General features: G+C 37.0%; 1 protein-coding gene across 2 annotated transcripts; it reads left to right on the forward strand.

The window, feature by feature from the left end:
* The first annotated feature begins 2925 nt into the window (after window positions 1-2925).
* LOC139958646 (acyloxyacyl hydrolase-like) lies at window positions 2926-25450 on the forward strand. 2 transcript variants are annotated; one of them, XM_071955887.1, is made up of 19 exons: window positions 2926-3276; window positions 4824-4919; window positions 5251-5311; window positions 6284-6455; window positions 7250-7320; window positions 8264-8324; window positions 10401-10471; window positions 12414-12462; window positions 13202-13345; window positions 14404-14473; window positions 14906-14930; window positions 16365-16447; window positions 16923-16962; window positions 18128-18202; window positions 19273-19348; window positions 20051-20266; window positions 22044-22140; window positions 23340-23416; window positions 24046-25450. In XM_071955887.1, exons 1-19 carry the CDS (start codon window positions 3186-3188, stop codon window positions 24172-24174), a joined length of 1704 nt encoding a protein of 567 aa, XP_071811988.1. In that variant the 5' UTR covers window positions 2926-3185; the 3' UTR covers window positions 24175-25450. The 2 variants fall into 2 exon arrangements, with proteins under 2 accessions (XP_071811988.1, XP_071811980.1); XM_071955879.1 differs by lacking the exon at window positions 2926-3276 and adding an exon at window positions 3405-3969.
* Window positions 25451-26646: the final 1196 nt, after the last annotated feature.

Genomic DNA, 26646 nt, shown 5'->3' on the forward strand with positions numbered 1-26646 from the left:
AAAAGTCACTCAGGCACATTGTGGCGGTCGGTAATTCAGCGTGCTGGTCGGGCCCGACCGGCGCCGACCGGCAGCGGCAGAACCGTATCAGGCGCGTATCCAGGATTTTCTAACCCGGGGGGCGCGAATTACTATCTAAGCGGAGCGCCACCATCGGTTGGCGCGCAGCGTACAAGAAAATTTTTGGTTTTTATACCCACCAGATCACCGGAAATGGCACTTCTCAGGCTTGAAAATAACCAACCAGATGTACACTTTTGCCTGAGGACCAAGTATTTCCCAATAGTTTTTTTGCCATCCATACACTTTTTGAAGATTTTCTTCAGTCCCCAATCATGTTCGACCTCATCGCAGTTCCTGTGGATCATTGCTTTTGTAGGTGATTCTACGTCGCGGCCCACAATACCCAACAGCCCCACTTTTCAAGGTTTTCAGGCCATTATTTGTTCAGAATTTGAAAATTCACATTTCTCGTGAATAAACTCACTTCAAAACATACCCATACAGGGGCATCGAAAGCTATTAGGGATTGGTATGGCAGATCAGAGTGGGCCATCTATCACAATTATCGGGGGGACGTTTGGTAGGTCAAACTACACTACGCGCCACCATGGTTGGCGCGTAGCGTAATGAAGAAAATTTGTTAAAATGCCTCCCAGATTACAGGAAATGGCACTTCCCGAGCTTGAAAACAAGACCCCTGCCATGCCAGAGTAGCCCGATTAATCTTCTGAAACACATTTTTGAAGTATGTTTCATTTTGGTTCTTTATTTTTTGCCCTTTTTTTTTTGAGCTGTGAATATTGGTCCGGCTCCGACGCCCCTGCCATAATGTTGCAAAAAATGTCATCTATGGACAACCAATATAGAAAAACCTCATTCAACCCCTAACAGACCGGTCAAAATTACACGAGTAGAGGGAAGTATGATGAATGTTGGTAAGGAAATTTTCAAAAATTCAGACACAGTTAATTTATTGGTGTACAAATATTAAACCCTCTTATAACGGCTACTATAAAACTTGGTTGAAGGAAATGAAAAAAATAGCAGATATTTCCGAACACTACACACATAGGCGTAGGAGGCGGGGGGGGGGGGGGGCTCCTACTGAAAGAAAAATAAATTGCAATGATGTAGCTAAAGGAAATGAAAATATATCTCCTCGATAATTAAAATAAACTCCTAAGCTTGGCCGACTAATTTCGCCATTACTAATGTAAAAGAGAATTTGACATAATTGGACCTCCATGCTTTTTCTCCATCTACATAAGACATTTCGTTGTTCACATTAGCATCCCGCGGTATACTGCGCAATTTCCACGGACCGTACGGTACACAATGGCATGCGATGTAATAACCGATGCTTGCTTATATTATATTGACATTAAAATGTTGAACGAGCGAGGAGCGCGCGAAAAAATTAGGTTATATTTATCGGGCAATTTTGTTACAGCCCCCCCCCCCCCCCCAATCAAATTGGGTTCCTATGACTACACACATCGACAGTTTTGAGGCTGTTCATCCTGGAACCGCCATTTTTATGCTCACTGATATGATGTGATATCTACTGTTTGCGTTACAATTTGAACAGGTGCGTAGCGAATAATTTGCCAAGGGAGGGGCGAAGCCTGTAGGCAAACTATCTAAGCTTCGCGCCACCACGAGTTGGCGCGAAGCGTACAAGAAAATTTTGGCCGAAAATGCCTCCCAGATAGCTGGAAATGACACTTCCCATGCCTTGTAAGTTGCATCTAAGCATTTTCTGTTTTGAAATTACTAGCGATATCATAAAAAAAAATATGCTCGGGGGGGGGGGGCGGTCGCCCCCTTCCCGAAATGCGTCATGTACCCCGACGACTCGGTCGAGTTCGAGACCAGCCACAGTTGGTTTAATAGCACAATTGTTTAAGGTATCCATGCACACACGCGTTATGTTAAAGACCATATATAGTATTTATGTAGATACATTAGTGAGAGAGGAAAAATGGACACGTATGGAGTTGTCGGTGTAAGGGGTAGGGTGAGGCGCACGCCCTTCCGAAGTCCTCGATCCATCACTAGCTACCCGGTCATGTGTATATAATAGGGTTCAGCGCTGTAATGATGTCACTGTTCCTCTTCCTCTTCCCGGTGTCTTGGCGTTTTTCTTTTGCTCCCTCCTTTTCTCCCTTTTCTCTCCTTCTTCTTTTTCTTTTCCCTTCCTTCCTTTTCCTCTTTTTCCCCTCTTTTTCCCTTTTTTCTTCTCTTTTTTTCTCTCCTCTTTTTCTTACCCGGGGGGCGCGCGCCCCCAACGCCCCCCCCCCTGGATACGCACCTGCGTATTATATATATTTTTCTTCTTTTTACCAGGGAGACTTCTACTCTGCCAATTCAGGCTTTATAGAAGACTTCCTTTCACATTGTGTTTTGTTTTTGTGATAGAAAACAAATAAATAAACAAATAAGTAAACATAATTCTTGTAGAATATACATGCAATGGGTACTAAACATAGAAATTGATTTCTATGGTACTGAGAGTTGAGTGCTACAAAGAAACACGTCACGTGACCTTATTCCATGGTTGTCACTTTTTTGCGCTTGTCCCCATTGACGTAGTCGGTCTAGGTGTATGTATATGCCGATAACATCACATGACCCTCCATTATTTGTACGTTTTCCTACTTTGGCGTGAGAGTTCCTTCTAGATCATATTATTCGATAATTTGTGCAGTTACAATTTCTTGGCACCTTGCCTTTGTTTACTGTGCACTGTTATGCTTCAAATCATGCAGTACGGAAGAAAACAAAAGAAAACCAGCACTATCATACGTATACCGAACTGTGTGGCAAGAGTAGTTCCTAGTTGTTTTACATTCCAAACTATAAACTATCAATAGAAACAGGAATTAACGCAGCGTTCACCATACAGGCCTATAAAGGTACCATGAAGATAAACTTCCTTAATCGCAATAAAAGTTAAAACAGATTAAAATAGCATACAGTATAGTAGGCTGTCGTCGATCTTTGAAACTTTGTTTGACTCTGTAGTTTGACTCTGTACTTCATCGACTCTGTAGATAATTACAAGCAGTTGGTTCAATTAATTAAGTCACTTGTTATACTTTGCTCCCGGGATCTCTCTAGGCCTATATATAATCTAAACAATATCAATTCGCGTGCTTTAACTCAATTAGTCTTCATTCGAAATGGATTTAAAGAAATGTATGGTCGTTTTCAGCCTGTTTGCCGTAGTTGCGCTGGTAAGAGGTAAAGTCAATGGAGGATCAACGTGTGCAGGTTTGTTGCTTTCTGTCCATTTTCTGTTTTAGTTTATGTTCAAGTCTTAAAAAAAAATTGGGTTAGCAAGCGGTAACAATTAATGATCGCTCGAACACACGCCATGTGGTATATGCACATGGAGACTATAAACGTCACCAGGTACTGCCTTTTACAGCATGATATTAACCACGACTGCATATCGCTCATGTAAGAAGATTTTAAGAGGGAAGCTCCATTCTCTCCGTCCAACCTGTATTTTTCTGGCGAAAACCGGGATTATTGTTTCAAAACGTTGACTAGTGCATGGCTAAAATCATGGATTTTTAATTGACCGACAATCCAAGTTTATTGAACGATATTCCAGGCTTACTGCCGAAAATCCACTGGTTTATCGCAAGAAAATCCAGATTGATCGGCGATAAACTTGGATTATCGGTCGAAATATAGGATTTTAGATCGATAAGCCTGGATTATCATTCGATACTGAACATACTCTCGTCCAGTAATATCAGTCCGGATATTATAAGTATCATCTATACATGTCGCCAGGGGAACAAACTTTACTGTCACACCGGTATATGGACATACCGTACCATCGCCGTATACACTTTAAATTCGATTACCAATACGCTCCTGGCTGCGGGCCAGCTTCCTTGCACTTTTTACTTGAACGAAACGCAACCGTTTATCCTATGAAGGTAATCTTAGAAGGTACAATGCACTGGGGTTGCCTGCATGACTAATGTAAGATCTAGCATTGCTTGGCTAAGTTCTTTAACCAAATGAAAATTCTACTTCTAGTACTATAGCCTACCAAAAACCTGGAAGTGGTAAGGCTGCAGCTAAATACAGTAGGAGAATGCTTGGCCTAGTGTTAGGTCCTAGCCTATTTGAGTCCAATGATATGCTTATAAAGGTCTATTCCTAGTCACAGTGTATCCCTGTCACCTCACCCTCGTTGTATTTTATTCTTGTTTGGTAAGAAATTAATTAAACCATGTGCACTGCCTGTTTTATGGCCTGTGAGTGTGACCTTTGCTCTACATAGTTATAGGGGCCTAGTAGGATGGTATACAGTATTCAGTAAATTTGCAGTAATTATAATATGGCATTAATGATTTTATCACTATAGTGGTGATGACATATGTACTTGATGATTTTACTGCTTTGTTGTGTCATATTGCAATGTGGTTTCATTGATGGTTTGACCAGATTCTGCAGCAAATAGAAAGAATTAGTTTGCAAACTTCAGAAGTTTAACTTTGCGCAATCGTTGAATGAAGTTTCCTGTATAAGTCTGCTAAATGAATGAAATAATCCATGAAAGTGTCTCAAAATACAAAATTGATGTTTCTTAGTTTCACTGTGAGAATTTTTGCTGCTTAATTTGTTAGGGCTATCCAAACATAGAGTATACTGTACCTATGATGAAGAGAACTGATACAACAAATCATGCAGCACTGACTCAGATAGAAATGATTATTTTTAAGATATTGTTGTACAGTGATATGATTTTGGAAGCTGGTTATTGAATTTATGTTTCTTGGTGCTGTTTACCCCATCAGGTTGTACCATTATCGTGAGCTTAGCAGAACAAATTGGAGAAATAAACAATGAGACCGTTGTTCAAGGATTTCAAAGGTTGTGCAATTACCTCCCAGGTAAGGGTCGCTGGCTGCATGAGCATTAATTTTGCACTCACATACTGTACAGAAAGTGACTATACCCTATAAAGGATAGACCAAGTTTGGTTATCCTGTGCAAAGGCTGTACCTATCAATTTCTGGTAATACCAATTAAAACAATTAGGTTCATATTCCTCATGCATGCTTTGTCAGGTGTGTCCTTTAAAGTAACCCATAGAAGTATAATGGTAATACTTTTGTTCTTACAGTGCAATAACTACTCATAGAAAAATATTACGAAAAAAGTTGTAACTGTCATATTTTTAAATTATGAAACTTGTATATTGAGGTTCGTTTATCCTTGTAGCAAGTTACCAACCACCATGCAAGACATTTGTAGCCAGTGTTGAGCCTACCATACAACAACTGTGAGTACCTTTATCTTGTTTTCTTTAAGCCCGGGTCACATCTGCGCGATTCAACACGCGATTCAACTCGCAATACAATTGAAGGTTGAATCGCGTAGTTAGACACGGGTATCAACTTGTTGCGCAATAAAAGTTGCGCCGTCGATTTGGGTTGATTTGCAATAGAGCAATGTCCTAATCAGCGCAACTTCTCAGAAGCAACTTTTCTGATTCGCGTGATTTTAGTTGCAAGTTGAATCGCGTGTTGAATCGCGCAGATGTGACCCGGGCTTAAGTTATTGCATTCTATTGGTGTATTGATGCTATCAGCTCATTAAACAGTACATGCTGTAACTACTACAGTGGCTAAATTTGTTGTTTGTAGAAGTTAGTTCGGTCCAGATTTGGAAAGATCTGGCGGTATATGAAGCATGTGAAAGTGAACGGACAAAATGATTTTACAGCATCTGGCTTGAAAGAACCTCTATCATTAGACGACTTGGCAAGGGCATAGAAGATAATCTGGAAAATGCTAGTTGATGGGTTCAAGAAGTAGACTAATGTTTGGAAACAAACCTTCCATGTGTTAAAAGTGCCATCATTACCTTAATCTCTTCTTGAGAATCTTTTAAGTTTTTTTCCTTTATTCTCATCATGAACATGATAATTTCTACTTTATAGTTAACATCCAGCTACAGTACTTAGCCAGGCTTTCTTAATTTCCGAGATCTGTTTTGTAAACCTGCCCATGAAACATTCATGTTTACATTTTTCAGATGCTTTCATAACCTGAAAAAGAAATGTTTTGTGTTTGAGTAATTCAAGTTGAGTGTTCAGCTTGCATCTTTACCCTTAGAGCTACTACTCATTAAGTAAGCTATTTGATAACCAAATGATTGTGATCCCATCTATAGCCTATGAGGTAATATGGATTGCATCTCTGTCAGCTGAATCTGATGATGTCCCTGCTCTCTGTCTCTTTTTGTCTTTTAGGATAGATGAGAAATTCTTTACTCCAGATGTAGCTTGTCAAGCTCTCACCTTGTGTACTGTTGATCCTGGCCAACCGGAATGCCACTTGTATCCTCTTGTAAACAAGGGTCTTGCTTGGTCAGCCAGCCAGATCCTTCCAACAAGGGCTGCAAGAGAAAAACAGTACCACAAGGTTTGCTATTGAACAGTGGAAATGGTAGAAACCCACACATAACAATTCTATTAGCAGTAGTGTCATTAAGTCTTCAAAACTGTTACTGTTAAAATAAAGCCTGTGGGATCATTGAACATAGTAGTTTATTTAAATGGTGAATTTGGGCAACATATTAATCATTGTAGAATGTTGAAGACACATACTACTATCAGTCCAGATTGTACTTCTATGGTCAGTTTTAACTTTTGAGAAATGAACCTGTAAGCATCTCAGGCTCATCAATTGAAGTGGCTGGGCTACTTAGCCTAATGCACAGACCATTCCTCAAATGCAAAAAAAAGGCAATGGGGAAATCAGGACTTTCTGTGGTCTCATTTAACGTATTTACAATGCATTACAAATATTACATGACAAGTGGTGTTGAATGTTTTGCAAGAGTGTTCTATTGTTCAGAATGTTAAATTATAATATAAAATAATCATATAAAAACAGGGAACATGTTTGATGTAGTTATAGAACTTATTAAGTTATGGATTAACACTAACATTTAAGTCTGCATTGAGGAGCTGATGTCCTCTTCAAATTCAGCCCTTGAAGGAGTACAGTATGCTAGAGATGACGTGTGCATGTTCTAAAGCTGAATATCTTAAAAACTGGAACAGCTATCGATACTTTTCTAAATTACACTCAATTGTCTTACTTGGGCTATTACATATCAAGACCTAAAGTTCTGCCTACATCACACTTTGAATAAAACCTTGGAGTACGAAGACTCTTTTAATGTTGAATTTTTCTCTTCTTCCTCATCCCAGATGCGGAAGCTGGGATCAGACATCTGTGATGGTTTCCCTATCCTGAAAGGAATTTGTCAATTTGTGTATCAGTAAGATACCTCATGAACTCTGCTTAAAAGTTATTTTTAGAACCTGGTATTCAAAGTGGGGGTTTCTTGCCCCCTTTTTAGGGTTGCCAAAAATTACAAAGGAAATATGAAATCTTGAACATAAATTGCCTCAAAAGTTGCTCAAAAGAACTATTGATAATGTATAAATTTCTCAATCGGGAGAGGGTGATACCTCTTCCTCGAAGATTGGATCACTATGGAAAAATCTTGTATAACAGTTTGCAATGATAATATAAAATGTTGCACTAAATTTACTCAGGGTTGATTGGTACTGTTATCACTGATTTTTCCAGGGATATCTTAGTTGGATTGAGAAGTATCAAGTTATGTGTAGAACTGATATTACACATCTTGATAAGAAAAAAATTACAATGTTATTATGCAAAAATTCAGATGACAGCTTTAACAAATTTGTCATGATACCTTTGATGTCATTCTGACCCTACATACCCATCTTTTTCAAACAAAACACACCACTGATCCATGCAATATATTAACATGAATGTGTTCATATACTTGCAGATTCCATTGGATTGAATTCAGAAAATCTTTGAAAGTACTTTCATGATACATTTTGATGTAACAATTTATAGGATATATGGGCATGCATTTATAAGAAACCAACAACTTTAGAAGTCAGTAGTAATATGTTATAAGAAGATACATGACTCCCTTGTGCATTGCATTCAACCTAGTTTGCATTACTACTAAAACTGCTCTTTGAAGCTGGTTGGTGGCTTACTTTTACTTCAGATGAGATGTGAATTTAATTACCAGAGGATTTGGGATAGTTCTTTAATTTCTTATCAGAAATAGATAGTTCTTCAATGTCCAACATTTGTGTCCACATCACCCAATGTTCCTGGCCTTAACACACACAAGAAAAACGCTAAAAACAAAACCTTTTCTGGATTTGTTTCAGACGACTCGATGACCATGAACCACTCGTAGATGCTGATGGAGACAGATTTAGCATCATTGAGGTAAGAGGTTCATGTTTCAATGTGACATGAACATATATTTCATTTTTTTGCAATAGATATATTTCTCAACTTTGCAAGGAAAAGTCATTAATGGAGCATTAAACATGATTCAAGGGTATTTATGCACAGTGACTGAGCCGTTGCGCATTAAGATCACCAAAGTTGGCCACCTGGTCATTGATAGATCAGTCATACAATTTTTAATTTTCTCATAACTTTTGGGAAATGGGTATTTCCTGTAATCTTACTGTCCAAACTGAATTGGTCAAAAGACAGCCTGAGAGATATTAAGGTGTCATGACCTTAGACAAATCAATGGGTATTTTATTTATGTGTGTATGTGGGGCATGATGTTGTGTGGCAGGGGAGAGGATTGAGAAATGAAAATATATGCAATTCTTAAGCTATCCAGGGAATGGGCATGCAAAATCTCTATTAGAAACACTTTCATAGAATTACATTCAGGTAAAAAAAAAATTGTGTTACAAGCCTAAAAATTCTATGCTAAGGTCAATAGGCACAGTTATATTATTGTCATTAAAACTATTGGACAAGAAGGCCTGCAGTTTTACGATGATATTTCTGCAATTTGACCTTCGTTGTTAGCAATTTGTTTACTGTTATCGCATAGTACTGTTTAACATTCAGGCATCTATAGAGAAGTTGAGGGATGCTTTAAAGTTTAATAACATATTTAATTTAAATTCTCCAGGTATGTAAAATCTATATTACCTTTCACCGCAAAGTGTTTGTTTTTATCTTATCGATCAACACACCGAAGGAGTTTGAACCTGTTTGATAGTGTTTATTTTTAGCATCTTGTTGACTGCTCTTAATCAGACCTAGCTAGAGCTGTTAGTAAGCACACTCTTAATTGCAAAGTGTTTTTGTTGTTTAAACTGTATCATAAAAACAATGCATTGGATTTAGATTACTAGAACCTGGTGTAATTACTTTGATAATTTAATAGTTAAAGTTTGTAATTAAGTAGAAGACAACTCTCATTGGATAATTGCCGCAACTGATTTATTTATATCTTCAGCTTGTTTTTCATGGCAGTGCATGACAATATCCCATTGGCTCCTCCATAAACTTAGTATTAGTCAGAATAAGGTCATAACTTCAGAATTTCAATTGTACTTAAATGAAAGAGCTCAGTAAATAAGGATGTGATGTTGTCATATGAACAGTATACTCTAAAATCTGACTGACCACACGTGAGGGGCCATCTGAAAAAGTTAACTTCATGTTGCTTGCAAGTGACGTTTTGTTTGTGTCGCTACAAAATGCAGACGGTAATGAAACGTGATACCTTGTTATCTTTAGCTGGACATGAGATGTCCATCGCTCTATCGTTTATACGCTGGGCTGTGTATAAATAGCAGCTGTATGTACTGACTGTACACTAGTGTCTAATTACCGACGGTATCAAGCTGTGTGTGTATTTTCTGGGATCGATGGTGGTGTCTAACACTTCTGTTACACCTCATTCGAAACTAGGTCAGATTACCAGCATTAGACGTTTCTTTTTGCGCGAGTCTTCACACCCTCTAAGACTACAACTGATCAAGATTCAGCCACTTTATATGTCCCGTTGGGAAAGTTTGACATGAAGCATTTTCCCGACTGGCAAATTTTTGCAGTTTGCAGCAGTTAACAGGAAGTAAGTTTGCATGTGACCTCAACTAGCACTGGTCATTATTAACAGAAGACAGTATTTGTGTGCCCTGGCTGATCATTCTGTGTCCTTAGGTCAGTTGTGATGTGAAATTGTGTCTTGACAAATAGGTCACCATAATTGAGTTGATTTGCATTGCGTTTGCTTGGGCAGTGTGCAAGCAGCCTCATACCATCGTAGAGATTTCCTGAACCTACAGCAAGCCATGACCATATTTTGAGAGAGTATTGTTATTGGCCTACCAGTTTGTGTGGTTGTGATGGAGTGTAATATAGAAAAGGTTTTAAGAGGAAGTGTCCCATACAGCATGTGTAAGAGGATGTTTAATCAGACTATTTATTCAGACTATTTACTTGACAAGTTTGCATTTCACTAGTCTTCCTGTCCTTGATCCACAGACTCTGCGTGGGACCCATTTTAGAGGCAGAGACTGTGATGACGTAGACAGTTCTGTTCATCCAGGCAAAAGGTATTGGTGTATCCTTTCTATCAGAGAACTAAATATGCAGTAGTCGAGGCAATATTGATTTGTCTTTCATGGTGTGAACAGGCTGAAAAAGAATGGTTTTCATATTAATGATAGATAATCTGAAAATGACAAAACAACACCAAAGCTAATACGTATCTGATGGGCACTTTGAAAGAAAATGACATTTGAGTCTTAATTACCACAAACCCCTGCCGAAATTTTAAACAGTATCATGAACATGGTCGTGACGTCACAATAGATTTGATGAAATTCTGGACTATTCTTTCAATGATCATTGGAAGTGCATATGGTTGTAGCATACCAGAAATTGCTGAAAGTGTTATCTTTCTCCATTATTTCTACATTTTAAGGAGGGTTTAATACATGAGACTTAAAGTCTGAGTGAGATGCCAGGCAACTGACGTAACATGTAAAACCAGAGTTTAACTATAGGTGACCATTAATATCTTAGCATAGGGTGCTTTGACACACTAGATCAGGATCTGATCCTGACGTCAATATCACGGCTGTAGTGTATAAACACAGTTCAGATCCGGATCTGATCCTCCTATCTCGATGCTGGCAGAGAACAGGATCTGATCCGGACGACGAGTTCAATTTTGCAATGTAAACACTCCCTCATCAACAGTGACCCGAAATATCCGCTGATCTCATTACATCACATGCATTCTCGCCTGAAATTCCAGTCCTGTAACATGCATGTGCTAATTCCTGCATAGATTGAGTGCGTGTGGGCCGTACATAGCGTAGTATTGACACCCTAAAGGTATACACCATGACAACAAAAGTTTTGGAGCATACATAGTACGCGATCCGCTGCTGCGCATGACACATTTCCAATCCGGATCAAGTGTAAGAGTACCCATAGCTAATTAGGGAAGTACAGATAACCCTTAGCAAGCTACTGGCATTTGCATCATTGCATCTCTTACCATTCACATGATGTGAAACCACTTTAGAAAGACCATATCATTTCAAAACCAAGTATTAATGCAGGCTCATAACACTTCATGGCTGATTTACCTAAGCTGGGAAAGAAATTTTGTCTCATGATGAACTGGTTATGGGAACTTCAGCAATTGATTGCACCATTTTGTGCAAGAAAAAAACTACATCATTGGTGCTATACATTGCATGAATTATGTGACTGATCCTGTGGAAAAGCAGACTGTGTTACTGCTGTCATGATAATTCAAGTATTGAAATGCAAACCCCATACTTCAATAACTAAATTGAGCAGCAGCTTTTAGCAGGAATAAGGTTCATTCACAAGTTATACATTGAAGGTTATTACCACTTTTATGATCTAGTTCTGTTTTAAATGTGCATAGTTTATTATGTAGCTTCAATGTCTCAAGACCATGACCTCTAAGTTTATCTTTTTGGTTCCAAACTGTTGCTTTGCATATCTTACTTTTCATAATCAATACAATATACCAGGTTCAATGGATTAATCGTTTGGCAAATTATGAAATTCAGTTCATATGTGGAGGTTCTATGAGATAGCACTTCATCAAAAATGAAAAGTTTGTGGTTGGAAGAAAGTATTACTAAGTGTCTTTGAATACGTCGTACTGAGGGAGAATAAAATAGAATGATTGTAATAACACACAGTACACCTAGAAAAGCTTCACTTGTACTTCAGTCTGATTGTATTGTTTTATGTATCCTTCGAGAATTCCCTGCCATACTTTTGCCTAAAAAAGTTCCACATTTCAAACATTCCACTTGCCTTAGAGCTCTTTTCTGGCAGGCATTGAATCTTCACTGTTTTTGCTTATTAATTTGTTATTGGTACTGTAGGTTAGGGGGAGGGTTAACATTGGTTAATTGTACCTCTCTGGATCTGTTTTATTTCAGTGGTTGGACTTCAATAGTCATTCGTTTGCTGTTAATTATTTCTGATTAATTCTATACACAGGGCCATCGATGGAGATAGACATAGAGATTCAAACTGCAATGGTATCTATGTAAGTTTAATACTTCCTCCATTGTGTTCTACTTTTGCTTTAATTAATTGTTCGTGTGGCTCAATAGCAAGCAGGTTTCCTGTTGCCTCAGTGATTATGTTCTTGATTCATTATTCTAATTCCCCCTATAAGCTGTTCCCTACTACTTAACTCCTCTCCAGAGATGTTATATCTCGATTGAAATCAAGAGTATTTGTTCATGTTCCCAATCAGGAAAGTACCTACCGTATTCAGGGATATGCAGCCGTGTATACTTCAGCAGAGGGGGCTTTATCCCCCAAATAAAATCAAGGAGGGGATTACTTCTCCCTCTTCCCCCACCTTTCCCCCTTACTGGCAGGCAGTTATTACAAAACAAACCCGAATGTACAGCTCCTATACTTGTGGTTCAACCTAAACAGTCGAAAATTCTTTAACATTGTTTCAAAGTCTGCAATATATGTAACACCATTTTACATCCAACACCCTCCATTTTACAAAAATTTCCCCTCACCTTAGGCCTATCCCATTTTCCCTGAACATCATAGCATTTTAGCCTCTACCTGCACCCCCCCCTCTTCCCAGTAGAAAGATGGTGTCTACATCCCTGACCTTGTTACAATGATTTGCCAATTTCGAGTCAAACAACAATAAATGTTTATACTGAATTTAGTGACAAACATACAGCACAAGTTTAACAGAAAACTGTATTATACAGGCTGTAAATGACTCTTAACACATTTCTTTTGTTATGTGGAAGGGAGTTGATCCCAAAACAGGCAAGACCTATGAAGAGCTACTGTGTGATGGCACAGGTCAATTGGGGGTTATTCTCTTGGGGGACTCAGCTGGTGCTCACTTTCACATTCCAGAAAACTGGGTGTCTGCTCCTGATATCAGCCTGGTGAGCTATTTTCATCTACAATGTATATTGTCATTGATGTTAGCTTCATTGAAAGGAAAGAAAAACAAGGAAAGAAATGAAGAAGGAAGCTACAAGTCTGTCAGTGTTTGTACATTTACTGAATGATGAAACTGAAAGTGCCTCATAAATATTTGATTAGGGCTCTTCTTTTATTTAAGAAGTATATAAACACTTTCAGGAGGTCTTTTAAAATGGTCAATTTATGGCATGATAACTTAAAACCACATCCTGCTATGATAGAATGTTTTATGGCTGAGATATACATTTTCTAAGTTTCAAGAAGTACCATAAATCTATTTTGTGTCAGTAGGGTCTGTCACACACAGTAATTCAAATGTATAGGCCTTTAGTTTGTTATATTTCTGAAGGAGGAAGTCATTTTATGCTGTACAATCTACATGACGGTCAGGCCTGCCTATAGAATGACAGTCTTCCTCAAGTTCACTCAAGCATTAATAACTTGTTACTTGGTAGCATAAACTATCCCCAAGTACTGCCATTAGGATTCACCCTTGAGCGCACCTAATTAATTTACCAGTCACCTGTATGATTGGAAACACAAATGCTCTAATGGCCAGCACAACATTCCTGGTATTCGCTATAGGCAGGGAAGATAGTAATGTATCTTCATTGCTTAGATATAATTTCTAAGTTTCAAGAAGCACTATACATATGTTTTGCTACAGCAGAGTGAGCAACAATACAGTTATATTCATTTGTAAAAGCCTTTTGTTTGCTTTTCCTTTATAAACATCATATTTCTTAAGAGGAAGTCATTTTATTCAGTCATTACGATCTTGAAGTTAGAGTTTATATATATAGCTATTGGACGATTTTAAGGGGTGTTAGCCATAGGTGGATTATAATCTCAGAGGGTTAAATTAAGATCGAATCCATCCACAATGTGTTTACGTATTACAGGGAAATATATTCCTTGGCGTGCTTGAGAGTCCAAGATTAATGGTCTATAAATTCTAAAGAATAATGCATTTTGTGAGGTTAACTGCATTCTTTCATTATTTACCATATTAATGTAGGGTGCTTTTGAGATACTTCCAGATGTTTTGGCTGATGAATTTGACTGGCCCCATCTCTCTTCTATGACAGGTTTGTTCTAACATTCCTAGTTTACATCTCCATGAAGTTACTGCTAAACTTAGAAACAGTTCTTTCTAACGAAACACTTCACTTTTCGATATTTTCTCCTGAAATTTTGTTGGTTGGTTTGTCATTTTCTTAAATTGCACTTTTCCTTGCGCCTGTAGTCAGGAAGCATTAATACTTTATGTTGATGAACACTTTGATGCATTTGGAAAATATAATGGTGAATGTCTGATTACATCATGTCCTTCATCTTTATATGGTAACGGTGGTCAAGAAATGAAGAAAAAACTTGGAATGTTTTAGATTTAGGTTCAGTACCTATAATGCTTCTTAACATTAAAATGAGCCTTGTTGAGGTGTACAGTGGCTTTTGTTGTTTTCCTTCCTTTGATGATTAGCTTAAGTTTGTTTATTGTTTCTTCTTCTACCCCACAGGATACATTAACAGCTCCTTAGTTAAGTAAGTATCTAAGCCATGAAATTGAGTTTGATTCATTTCCACATAATATAAATACAATGGTGAGTAATTATATTACAAGGAGGTGGAGGAGGCGTACTGAAGAAGCAGAGCTTTGATGAGCAGTCCCCCTTTACAAAAACAATAAGCAAAAGAATACAAAGGATAAGTAAGAGGAAGAAGGAAAGAACAAAGAACATAGAAAAAGTATATATATCTTCCACACAGGATCACTTGCACACTGTAACATACTGGATGTTTTTCATGTTAACCCTGTTCTGGAGATATTCCCAGGCATAAGTCACCCTCACTGCATCCTCTTGTTGTAACTGCAGAACTTTCTGGGTGTAACTAAATCTAATTGCCTCTGGCTCTTTCTCCCCCCCCCCCCCCCACCCCCAACTCTCTGTGGTAGTATGCGCCTGTTTAGAAAACTGTTGTATGTAAAACTGTCTAGCAATGACAAGACACTCTGAATGCAGAAGTCAAAGCAACAATATCCCAGCTGTACCTCCACTCTTGAGTCTTGTATCAAGCTTATTACATGGTGTCAGAAGTGGGATGTTGTTGCTTTAGCTTATTGCACACACCAAGTCAGTCCCCTTTGGTAAATTGGTGCAGCGGTAAGTCCTTCTAGGTGTCTGAATTAAATGAATCTCTGCAAACTATATATAATTGTACTGTTGGTAAACTCACTTGTAGCTGAACCAATCATTCCCAGCATGCCTCAGTACCCATTGAGTATAAATCTATATCACATTGAATGCAATGTGATGCATTATCTACAAGTCCTTCCATTGGTCATCTTTATTTTGCGTGAGTATATATGGTATAGCCTAGAGGGATCAAAACTGGTCAACTATTGTCAAATTTAAGCTCTTGCTTTATACATGCATAAGTCAGAGCATCTTGCCTCACTGAGATCCCTATGTTTGTTTAATTCAATCCTCTTTGTTTAGCTAACAGTTATTTGGATGGGTAGAAACTCTGGGGAAATGATTTTGGAGACTTGCAGCAAGTATTAACATGCTAGAATTAAGTTGTTACAGACATTAAACGACAGTCATGCTTTTCATCCATAATTGTGTTTAGTATCCACACTGCACTTGTCATACATGTATATTGTCAACAGTTGGGTAGGACTCTAAGTTCAATCTTGCATCATCATGAATTGATGACTCTAAACGTGTAACGGTACGCACAATTTTAACAACATTGACTATGTTTGACTGGCATCCAGTGAAGTGGCACACAAATTATTAATAAACAAGAAATATATGATCTAGTTTGTTGTTCAACTCACATATTTTAAAAGGAAAATTTAAGTCACAAAAGCTGAGGCAGGTAAAATAAAATAAAACAAACAACGATACAAAAGAAGAAGAAAAAATTATGTGGTCTCAGTGAAACTGGTTTGATTATCATGCTGATTTGCAGGTGGCCTACTGATTCAGCTTACTACAGGATGTGGCAGATGAATCACTGTAACCATCGAGATTACCAGAACTTGGGTGTGAATGGTAAACGTTAATCTTCTTATACTTTGTCCATTTCTGTAGAAATTTAAATAATACCAAGTCAGATGGGTTTATTCTTCGTCATCCAACCTGCGATGAAGAAGGCCACCATGCATGTGTTTGCTCAGAGGTGTTGCCTTCATGTATGGTGCATATTCATTTATTTATATTACTTCTGTCTTTTACGATACCACACATGCTGCCACACTGAATGAAGTGAATACATGAGAGAAATATTGATTCACACCTTAACTTAAGCATTGTGACATTATCAGAGGTACTAAACTTTTCTTGTGTGTGTTGAATTAACTATAGAAGCTTAAAATGGAAGTGTTATGTTCCCCTTATCTAAGTGCAAGACTAACTGCAATACAGTGACAACATGATTGTATGAAAAGATAGGCAATTGAAGGCCCAGACAGACAGCAATCTTAGATAGTTAGTTTCAGTTTATATTTATTTATTAATTTTCTAACAGGTGCAAGAAGTAGTAGCATGAATGGAACCATACAGTACAGGTACAAATATTCTTTCAACTTATAGATTTACGAGTGAGGTCGTGAACTGACATTGCAGACACAGGAAGCTTTGCATAGCAAGCAAACTAATAGGAGAGGAAAAGCTTTTACAATAAATCTCTCTGTTGATAACTTATTTAAGTCATATCAATTTTCCATTGTGCATATTGTTTATTCCTATGGTCAAAGATAAAATCAGTGGTTTTCAAAGTGACTGTGATGCTTGATAAGTCAGTGGAGAATCAGCTCAACCTCTTAATGAATGCATTGAGGATATAAGCCAGTTTAATTCCTGTTTGACCACCTACTTCTGTGATCTAAGGATTGCAGGTTTGAGTCCTGGCCAGATCATTACATTGTGTCCTTGGGCAAGGCACTATATCTTCATTGCCCCTCTTTACCCATGTGTATAAATGGAGACCTGCTAGGTACCTTGAAAATATAGTTGCATGTGCTGGTTTGTGGCTGCCCCTGTAGATGTGGCACACTGCAGTGACCCTAGAGTGACTGTTTGAATTATTTTCACGTAGGTGTGTGAGACCATGAGAATGACAAGTTACCAATGACCAGGGATAGTAACTGTTGAAAAGTCGTGTGATATGGCCGTGCCTTAAATTAGTAGAAGACTGCAAAACTTCACCTTTTTTTCCAACTTTACTCACAGATTGAATCATGTAAGGCTGTTTTATTCTTGAAGTTAGAGTCAATACTTATATATCTCTGTTTGGGAGTTTCTCTGATTCAAGTGAGAAGTTAATTTGTCAAAAATATCAATTATTGGTAGGAGGTAAAAAGCCCAAGTAATGTATTTAAAAGGTTAGTCAAACATGTCTGTGCTATATAACCAGAATAATATTAATGATTGTATAGACCTTCCCACCACTGTATAATTGCTGATAAAGGCAGATGTGAAAGCCATGAATTTTTGTCATTCAAGTACTTTGACAATTTATCAATCATAATTTTACTGGTTGAAGAGATTTCAGTGTTCAGAATGATTCAACTGTGATATTCACTTTAGCAAACTGTTATTCTGGGTGAAAAGATTTGGTGAGTTGAACCTTCAACAAAATGACTTCTGAGTAATTTCTTTTAATACACTTGATGACTGCTAGTGTTCTTACGTGCCATGGTACAGTAATTATTCATCTTATTCTATTTGCAGTATGTCTCGGGATCAGAAGATGGATCATCCAGCTCTTGTCATTTACTCCCTGATCGGTAATGATGTCTGCAATGGGTAAGAGCTTTCACATTATGATTGCCAACATTATTATTCAGACAAAAAATATGCGCTTTTTTTTTCAATCTGCAGTGTTTAGTAAGTGTTGGGGTGCAATCTATGATTCTTTATTTCTTTTTCACGTCAAAGTGTTTCGTACTTGCCACTCTGGTCTTATCACTTTGAACTGGAAATTAATTCCTTTTAAAAGAGGAACTGGATCTATGAATGTGTGCTACTTGGAAACAATTCCACCATGTCATACTCCAGATATTGCTGGTTCTAGTTGTCATACATTTTTTTGTACTGAAAATGACATTGAAGCAAGCAGGTGTGATATCGTGGATGCTGAAGCAAGCAGGTGTGATATCGTGGATGCTGAAGTGGTATTTTGGTTTTTGTTTTCACTGCATTGCAATGGGGTTCCAGACTTCCAGTTCAGATTCTCAATGCTGCATGGGGTTGTGAACCTTTTGAAACATCAACCAATACGAATGAAGCCATATTCTAATTCATCCACTTTTAAATTTGAATATTGAAGATATCAAATGTAACATATTTTGTAGATTGAACATCTGATATATCACTGGTGTTTGCATGCTTTAAGTGTTTTTTTGTTGGAATAAAATTGATACAATTCTGAATATGAAAATAGGTACCTTGGACACGGCATGTAGGAGTTGAATCGAAATGCTTAGATTATAGCATCCAGTTGTGCATGTCACATTAGATTTAACATTGATTAATGTTCACACATATAATTGGATTACCACTTAATCTAACTAAAGAGACAACCATTGGACTCCTCATAAACTACAGTGTGTTTAGTGTGCAAATAATTGCTCAAAGCAGTGCATGGCATTTTGTGTCTCACAAAATTTAATATAACCTTTAATGCTTCATTTGTAAACTTTGACAGATGTAGTTAGATAATTTCATCAATATTTTTGTGTATATTTAGTGGAGTAGAATGACATTGTATGTAAGTTCCAGGTAACATTTCTATCCTTTAACAGTTGAGTTTGGTGCCACCAGTTCAACATGACAAAGTGGAACTTTCAAAACATGTTTTGATATTTCTTTACCAGGCATCCAGATACTATAGCTCACATGACTACTCCAGAAGAAATGAGGGCTAATTTCCACAGTACCTTGAAATTTCTGGTATGTTAATTGAGGATATTAATTATTCAAATACTCTGGTCATATGTTGTATGTTGGTTGCCTCACTGTTTTAATGTTTATAAATGTTAAGATAGAAGTATACACTTGTAGCATGCTTCTCTAATTGCACATAATGGCCAGTTTGAAGGGTTCATATGAGCCTACAAACATTGATTGAAAAAATGTCAAAGTTGCCTGTTGAATGTTACACGAAAATAACTGGAGATAATTTAAATATGAAAATAATCATGACAACACTTCTTAAGTTATGATATTGAGGGGCAAGTTTCAACAGAGCCCCATCTTCTGGTCCCTGGGGGGTCAAAAGTAAAACTACCTAACGTACTGTGTAATCAGGTATTACACATTATTCAATCTATGCATGTCTGGCTCAAATCTCTTTTTAGTAGAATAATTATTCTTTCCTTTTGTCAAGTTTATACCTATGGCACTAGTTTTCCATTGTTTAGTTATGTATGTAAGTGGCTGATACTTAGGCAACCGAAAATGTATATATATTTGATTTTCCTGTTAACTTCCATGTCTGTGAGAAATGAGTTGATCTTTTGAGACCCTGACCCTTTAATACAATGTGATTTGAATTGCCAGGATATATTAAAATTAATTTAATTTGTTCTATATATATGGTAACAGCACTTTGACAGCTATGATTCATCTTTCCTGATTTTATGCTTTTGTTAGGATACAAAATTACCAAAGGGAAGTCATGTGATTGCGACAAGCATGGCCGATGGGAGGATACTGTACGATACTCTACATGATAAGATTCATCCTCTTGGTAACTGGCGGCAAGACGTGACATATTCAGATCTCTACGAATTCCTGAATTGCCTGCAGATATCACCATGTATGGGTTGGATGAGCTCTAATGAAACATTGCGCAATCTGACATCCCAGGTGTGCTCTCTAATGTTGTTTAATAATTGCCAGTTGCATTGGTTTTAAATGATAAAAGGAGATTGTGATCAATCTTAATAAGAAGAAGTTTCAAGATGACAAAAGTTTTATACTTATTTCAACTTATAAACTACGTAGTGTTCATTTGATGCAAGATATCTGATCTGAAAGTTTGATTAGGTGTAACCTCGTTTCGGGTAATAATTTACAAGTTAGGGCAAATTTCTGAAAATTGGAGACCAAATGCCAAAAAAAAACATGTTAGTTAATTCTGTATGATTTCATTCTCAATTTGATCATAAACTTTGTAGAAATTATATGTAATGTTGTTTTAATGATTATTTGACATTAAAGGGGAATTGAAGGCAGCAAGCAATCATGATCCTAATTGTTGATTTAAATATAGGCTTTAAAATGAACCACTTATTGATCCCAAGAACTTATCTAAAATTGAGTACCGACCTTTTGATAGTTGAGAATGGCACCGATGGCGCTCATTGAGGTTGATTGAACAATATCGCCAGTGGAGATCGCCATAGATATGCAAATACATGTGACCATGGGTCACGGATGACTTACTATCCGGACAAATTGCTTTTAACTTCAACATCCAGACACGATGTGTATATGTATGCTAGGCTATACTTACACTGTGTAGGTTGTACTGCATATGAAAAATGTACCGTACTTAGCCTACATGTGGGCCCGACGTTACTCGAAGTGAAGCCCAACAAAATGCCGTACTGTCAGGCGTTCGATTGTAACGGTCATTCTTCCCAAGTAAAGAAAACACAGTTTTGGTTTTCACATCCGAAGAAGAAACCAGACCTTTTCAAGAAAACACTCTACTTCTTTCTGCATACTGTTGCACAAACCACAGTCACACCAGTCCGTATTACCGAGCCTAACAACATTAGGCCTATAGGCTGTTTGTCTCGGCCTACGTTCTAGTTCTCATAGTCAACGCTAAGTCCATTATTTTCTCTTTCTTGTAATTTGGCTGCGTTGAAACATGGTTCATAATCGTAAGGAACAGGTCTGGCCATTTACACAAGCAAAGCAATTTTCAAATTGTTTTCATAATCTGACTTTCTGAGAGATAGCAATATGAATATTAAATGTTAACTAGCAAAATGCTAGTTACACACTGCAGCTTGCACAGTTAGCTAATGTTTGCCAAACGTGAAATATGCCTAGTTGTCCGTATAGTACGTTACAAAGAGCCCGGATTATTGCTAATTCACATTTCAAGCGTCGTAATAATAGTTAATTATCTCAGGTAGGAAAGGAGTGTGGTTGATTATGTTATATTCGTCTTGTGAGTGGGGAAAACAATTAGAAATGGCTTAATATCTTGCCTTCAATTCTCCTTTAAGACAATATAAAAATCATCACCTCTATAGTTTAGGCAGCATATTGAGTGTTGATTTGTTAAAGCTATGATGCTGTTCAGAGCTAAAACCCCCCTAATGAACAATGTAGGTCATTTTAAGTAGTGAATTAACTTCTAGCATGAAAACTGTCTAGCAACGAGATGTAGAGGATTGAATCACATTTATTTATAACTTGCTCATTAACCCATGTGGTTTAAATTTAGGAGTGCACCGCTTTGTGTGATTAATCTATTGCTGACTTGAGCAATAGCTATATGGATCACCTCAAACGCGTCAGTGGTCTCTGAACACAGATTGCTGTAGGTATGCAAATTGTTTTCAACAATGGTTTAACTTGAACTGTTATACTGCCAAAAGCCAACGTTTTCTTTTTTCTTCCTTAGAGAGCCGCAAACTTGAGCAGAGCTTTGGAAATGGAAGTAGGTGCATATAAGTCAACCAACTTTGACTTACACTATGAAGTATTTGATATCACCGAAGGTAATTGAGTCCATTAGACAGTTTGTAAAATCTTAACACAAGCAAAGTATTATCTTTTATATACTGAATTATACATAATATACAAACAGGTGGTTGGATTATACGTTATATACAAACAGGTGGTTGGATTACAAGTTATAAACGAACAGGTGGTTGGATTATACGTTATATACAAACAGGTGGTTGGATTATACATTATATACAACAGGTGGTTGGATTATACGTTATATACAAACAGGTGGTTTGATTATACATTACATACAAACAGGTGGTTGGATTATATATTATATAGGCCTATACACAGGTAGTTGGATTAGTGATTTACTAAGTCATTATGTTGCAAATTGATGTGAGGTGAAATTTAATCAATACCCATATCAATTAATAGATTTGTTGTGTTACTAAAAGTGATGAAAATAATTGTCTGAAAAGTTAAAGAGAGACTCCATAACTAGCTGCTCTGTACCTAGGCCTACATGGTGTATATAACATGTTTTGGATGATGATAAACCAGGGCCAGGAAATCGACCAAGCAGTTTAAATAAATCGAAGAGTGTTACATTGTATCCGTTAAATTAATCGTGCATTAGGCATTTGGTGTGTACGACCGTACGTTCATAAAATTTTGCTAACTAGGCGAGAATACAGTAACGTTAAAATGTTGTTCAATTTGAACAATCAGTGTCCAGGACTTTGTGTATTCTCTGTCAGTCGTCCTGAACAGGTGTGAGTCAGGATTGACAACCGTTAATGGTTGTCGGGTTCATCTGTGATGGTTTGAGTGAAAATTTCTGCGTTTATGTTGCAGGCACATGCTAACTAGAGTACTGTTTATAAATAACTTTGGTCTACTTTAAAGGACCAAATGCCGAATTGGCTTATTCGTGACCGAAATAACTTCAAAGACACCTCCATTGAAAATCAAAAACTAACTTTCACCATCATCGTGCAGGTACTACAATGACACGTATTTGCAATCATGCAAATACAGTTGTTTTAGTGTGTATTTAGGATTCTCTGGGGAGGTATGGGGTGTTCCTAGCCTGTGGAAGTGAACTGCGCCTTGTAACTTTAATAATAAAACACAACTGCTTTAGGAATTAGTCTGCATTTGAGAGACTAATGTATTAGTCTTAAAATATGTAAGTTACTCTATATTAGCATATTACTAATATTCCTAGTATTTTTTCCCTTTAAAGTCTTAAAGAAGTGGGTGAAGGAAGGGGGTCATGCCAAAGACCTTATTGAACCTGTGGATGGATTTCACCCAAGCCAGGTAGGCATTGAAACACTTTTGATCTTTTCCAGAGAAAAAAGCAGGAATTGAGCAATTGTTGGGTTTCTTTCAAACTTTGTATGAAGGCTTACAGGGATAACCATAATGCACGTTAAGAGCAAAGTCTGCACCCATGATTTCATCCAACCCCCCCCCCCCCGCTGTGGACCAAAAGAAAATGAACACATAATGGGTCACCCATGGGGTACCACAAAAACTTTAAAATAAATAAATAATAAATAATGTGGAAAAGGGGACATTTGAATGTTAAAATGAAATGCGTTGCAGAGGGTGAACTTGTTAGGATGTAAACAGTGAATGTAAATTAATCTAAATTTCCTTCTATTATATTCTACATTCTGAACCATATATTTTGTCAAGTAGTGATAAGGGAGGAAAAATTTCTTCACTGTTATTGTTGTTTACTCTGGTTCCATTTCCACTTGGAAAATCTCCCCGGCTTTGTGAAATATCCGGACTAATTTGATTCCAGCGGGACCCCAAAAATTTGGATCTGGTACATTCGAAGAGTGGGCAATAAAATTTAATTAGTTCTTACTCCATTTTATGATGATTGACAGAAACAAACGTCAGAAATGTCATGTTTGGTTTTACAAACTACCCAACAGCTAGCAAACTTCCTCTCTGCCAAGAAATTTTGGGAGGACTTAGACAAAACCTTTCCCAACGGTATCGTGAAGATGAACCCACACAACAACCAGATCCGAGAGCTGTTTGGTAACCAAGGTGGTTACTAGGGAAGCACCATGCTGTATGTGTCATATTGATCATGATAAATTAATAAGTACTAGCAATAGATGACCTGGAAAAGTTATTTATATATATATATATATATATATATATATATATATATATATAAATATATATATATATATATACATATATATATATATATAGGTATAAATAATGTACACTCGTACAAAGTTTGCGCCATTACTCGAGTTTCATGCTTCTTCGCAATCATCAGATAGCTAATGATCAGGTTGTCTGTCTGTAGCGTGGTGCTGTTATTTTTTCCGTTTTTTGAGGAGAAGGTGGAAATACTTCGGCTGAGAAACCAAAATCTGCTGAACAAAAGAACTGAGCTTTTGTCAAAGTGTCGACATAGAAAAGCTATCTGATGATTGCGAAGAAGCATGAAACTCGAGTAATAGCGCAAACTTTGTACGAGTGTACATTATTTATACCTATCCAGCTCTATACCCAGGTATATTGAGCACTCTTCACCTGGAATTAATGCCATCTATCATATATATATATATATATATATATATATATATATATATATATATATATATATATATATATATATATAAATGAAAATCGTTATGAGTTGGAAAATCAAGAACAGTGAAAAAACTTCCAGCCTCCACCAGGATTCGAACCCGGGCCTCCCGCTTTGTACACGGACACCCTAATCAACTAGGCCATGGACGCTGATTGTATGTCCAGAGGTTCGAAACCGGTAAGGAAGGTCGTAATTCCACTGTAGGCATTTGTTACCTGTATCGAACAATACTAGTTCTGTTTTTGGTGACATATTTTGCCTTACTCTAGAGATCAAACATGATGCTAACCAACTCGAATATCATTTGTGAATCCTTAAGCCGACTTTATGTTAATGGAATATATATATATATATATAATAACGAAAATCCATGTTACTCCAAAAGAAAATATTAATAGAGACAACCAGAGAAATAAGATTTGACTCATAATTGACAAATAAGGAGTAATGTTTTAGAAAATATTTTGGAACTTTTGGTCCCCATGGACCTTCGTCAGCAATGCTTGGCAGTCGAATGAAAAGTACAAAATGTAAAAAAATGAAAGTTTGATGCTAGATAAGTGTAAGTATACTTTCATTGTGTTACAGACAGGTCCAGGTAGTTATCAGGATTAAGAAGAGAGTTTGTAAACTTGAGATGGTAGAATTTTAGTACTGTGTAGTTATATATATCTAATGGATTATATTATGAAATTAAATAAATTGAGAGATTGATTTCCCTATGATCTTGGTGCACCAACTCATTATACTTTGTGTTTGATTATAAGTTCCTTCAAGTGCAGGATAGAAACAAGGGCATCAGAACTGCACAACCTGATGACAAAGAGATTCATTAATCTGGGCAGTATTCACTATCTGCCAGCTAAAAAACTATTAAGTTGAAAATAAATTTAATTGTTAGAGGAAAAAGAAGCCTAGAGCACATTCAAACTTCATGTTTTAAGTCTTTTTAATCAAATTAAGCTCTTATACCTAAATTGTTCTCAGCTATTTGAATTGACTTTCAAATATATGATTAAACTGTTGTACACTCAAATTCAAATATCAGATTGATCAATCAATTCTCATTCACATAATGAAATATATTTGGGAAGTTGGAATTGTTCATGTTTGCTCATTAAATTAGATTAAGGAAGTAGTGTCTGAAAGACAGACTGTTAATTAGTCTGTCAAATTGTATTCAGTAAGTGAGTCTCGCCATTAAATAATCTTGATTCGGTGAAGAAAATCATGCAGGGTGTCTCAGCTTGGTTGGTTGCAATGATCTTATATTGGAGTGATAATTGGAAATGTTTCACAAAGTTTTTGATCAAACAACAACAGTTTATGTTTAGTTTTCTATACTAAATTCTCAGACTGAGTTTTGCTAACGATATTTATGTAAAGAGAGAAACTATCATAAAGATAACATCCTATGGTTTTATACCAAATGCACCTTTCAAGCAGCGAGAAATAAGTGATTCAATCTTATTTCAGAGAAATTGACACGCAGACACCATTCCATTATTAGTAAATACCTAATCAATATTTTTTGTATTAATGGACAACATGAAGCTCTACCAGAAGTATACAACAAGCAATCAATAAACAGATCTACTCTCTGTGAATTTTGCAAGCATGCAGGCTGAAGGACAGAAAAAACAATGTAGTTAAGTAATTGTCAACATTTGCCAACTATATAGTTCCACCTTTACAGTTATAAGGTTAAACAATTGGCTAATACTCCCTCCTACCCTTCACATCCCATCCCTTTGCCTCTGCCCCTCCTCCCTTCCAATATCACTCTCTCTTTCTCCCTTACCCCCCTCCTCTCCATCTCCCCACCTATCCCTCTGCCCCTTTCCCTACCTCAGCCCCCACCCCCTCCCGCCCTCACACCTCCCCCTTCTATACATGGTGACATTATTAAGCTCATATCCTG

The sequence above is a fragment of the Apostichopus japonicus genome, chromosome 3 (genome assembly GCF_037975245.1).
Source record: "Apostichopus japonicus isolate 1M-3 chromosome 3, ASM3797524v1, whole genome shotgun sequence".
NCBI classification, from domain to species: domain Eukaryota; kingdom Metazoa; phylum Echinodermata; class Holothuroidea; order Aspidochirotida; family Stichopodidae; genus Apostichopus; species Apostichopus japonicus.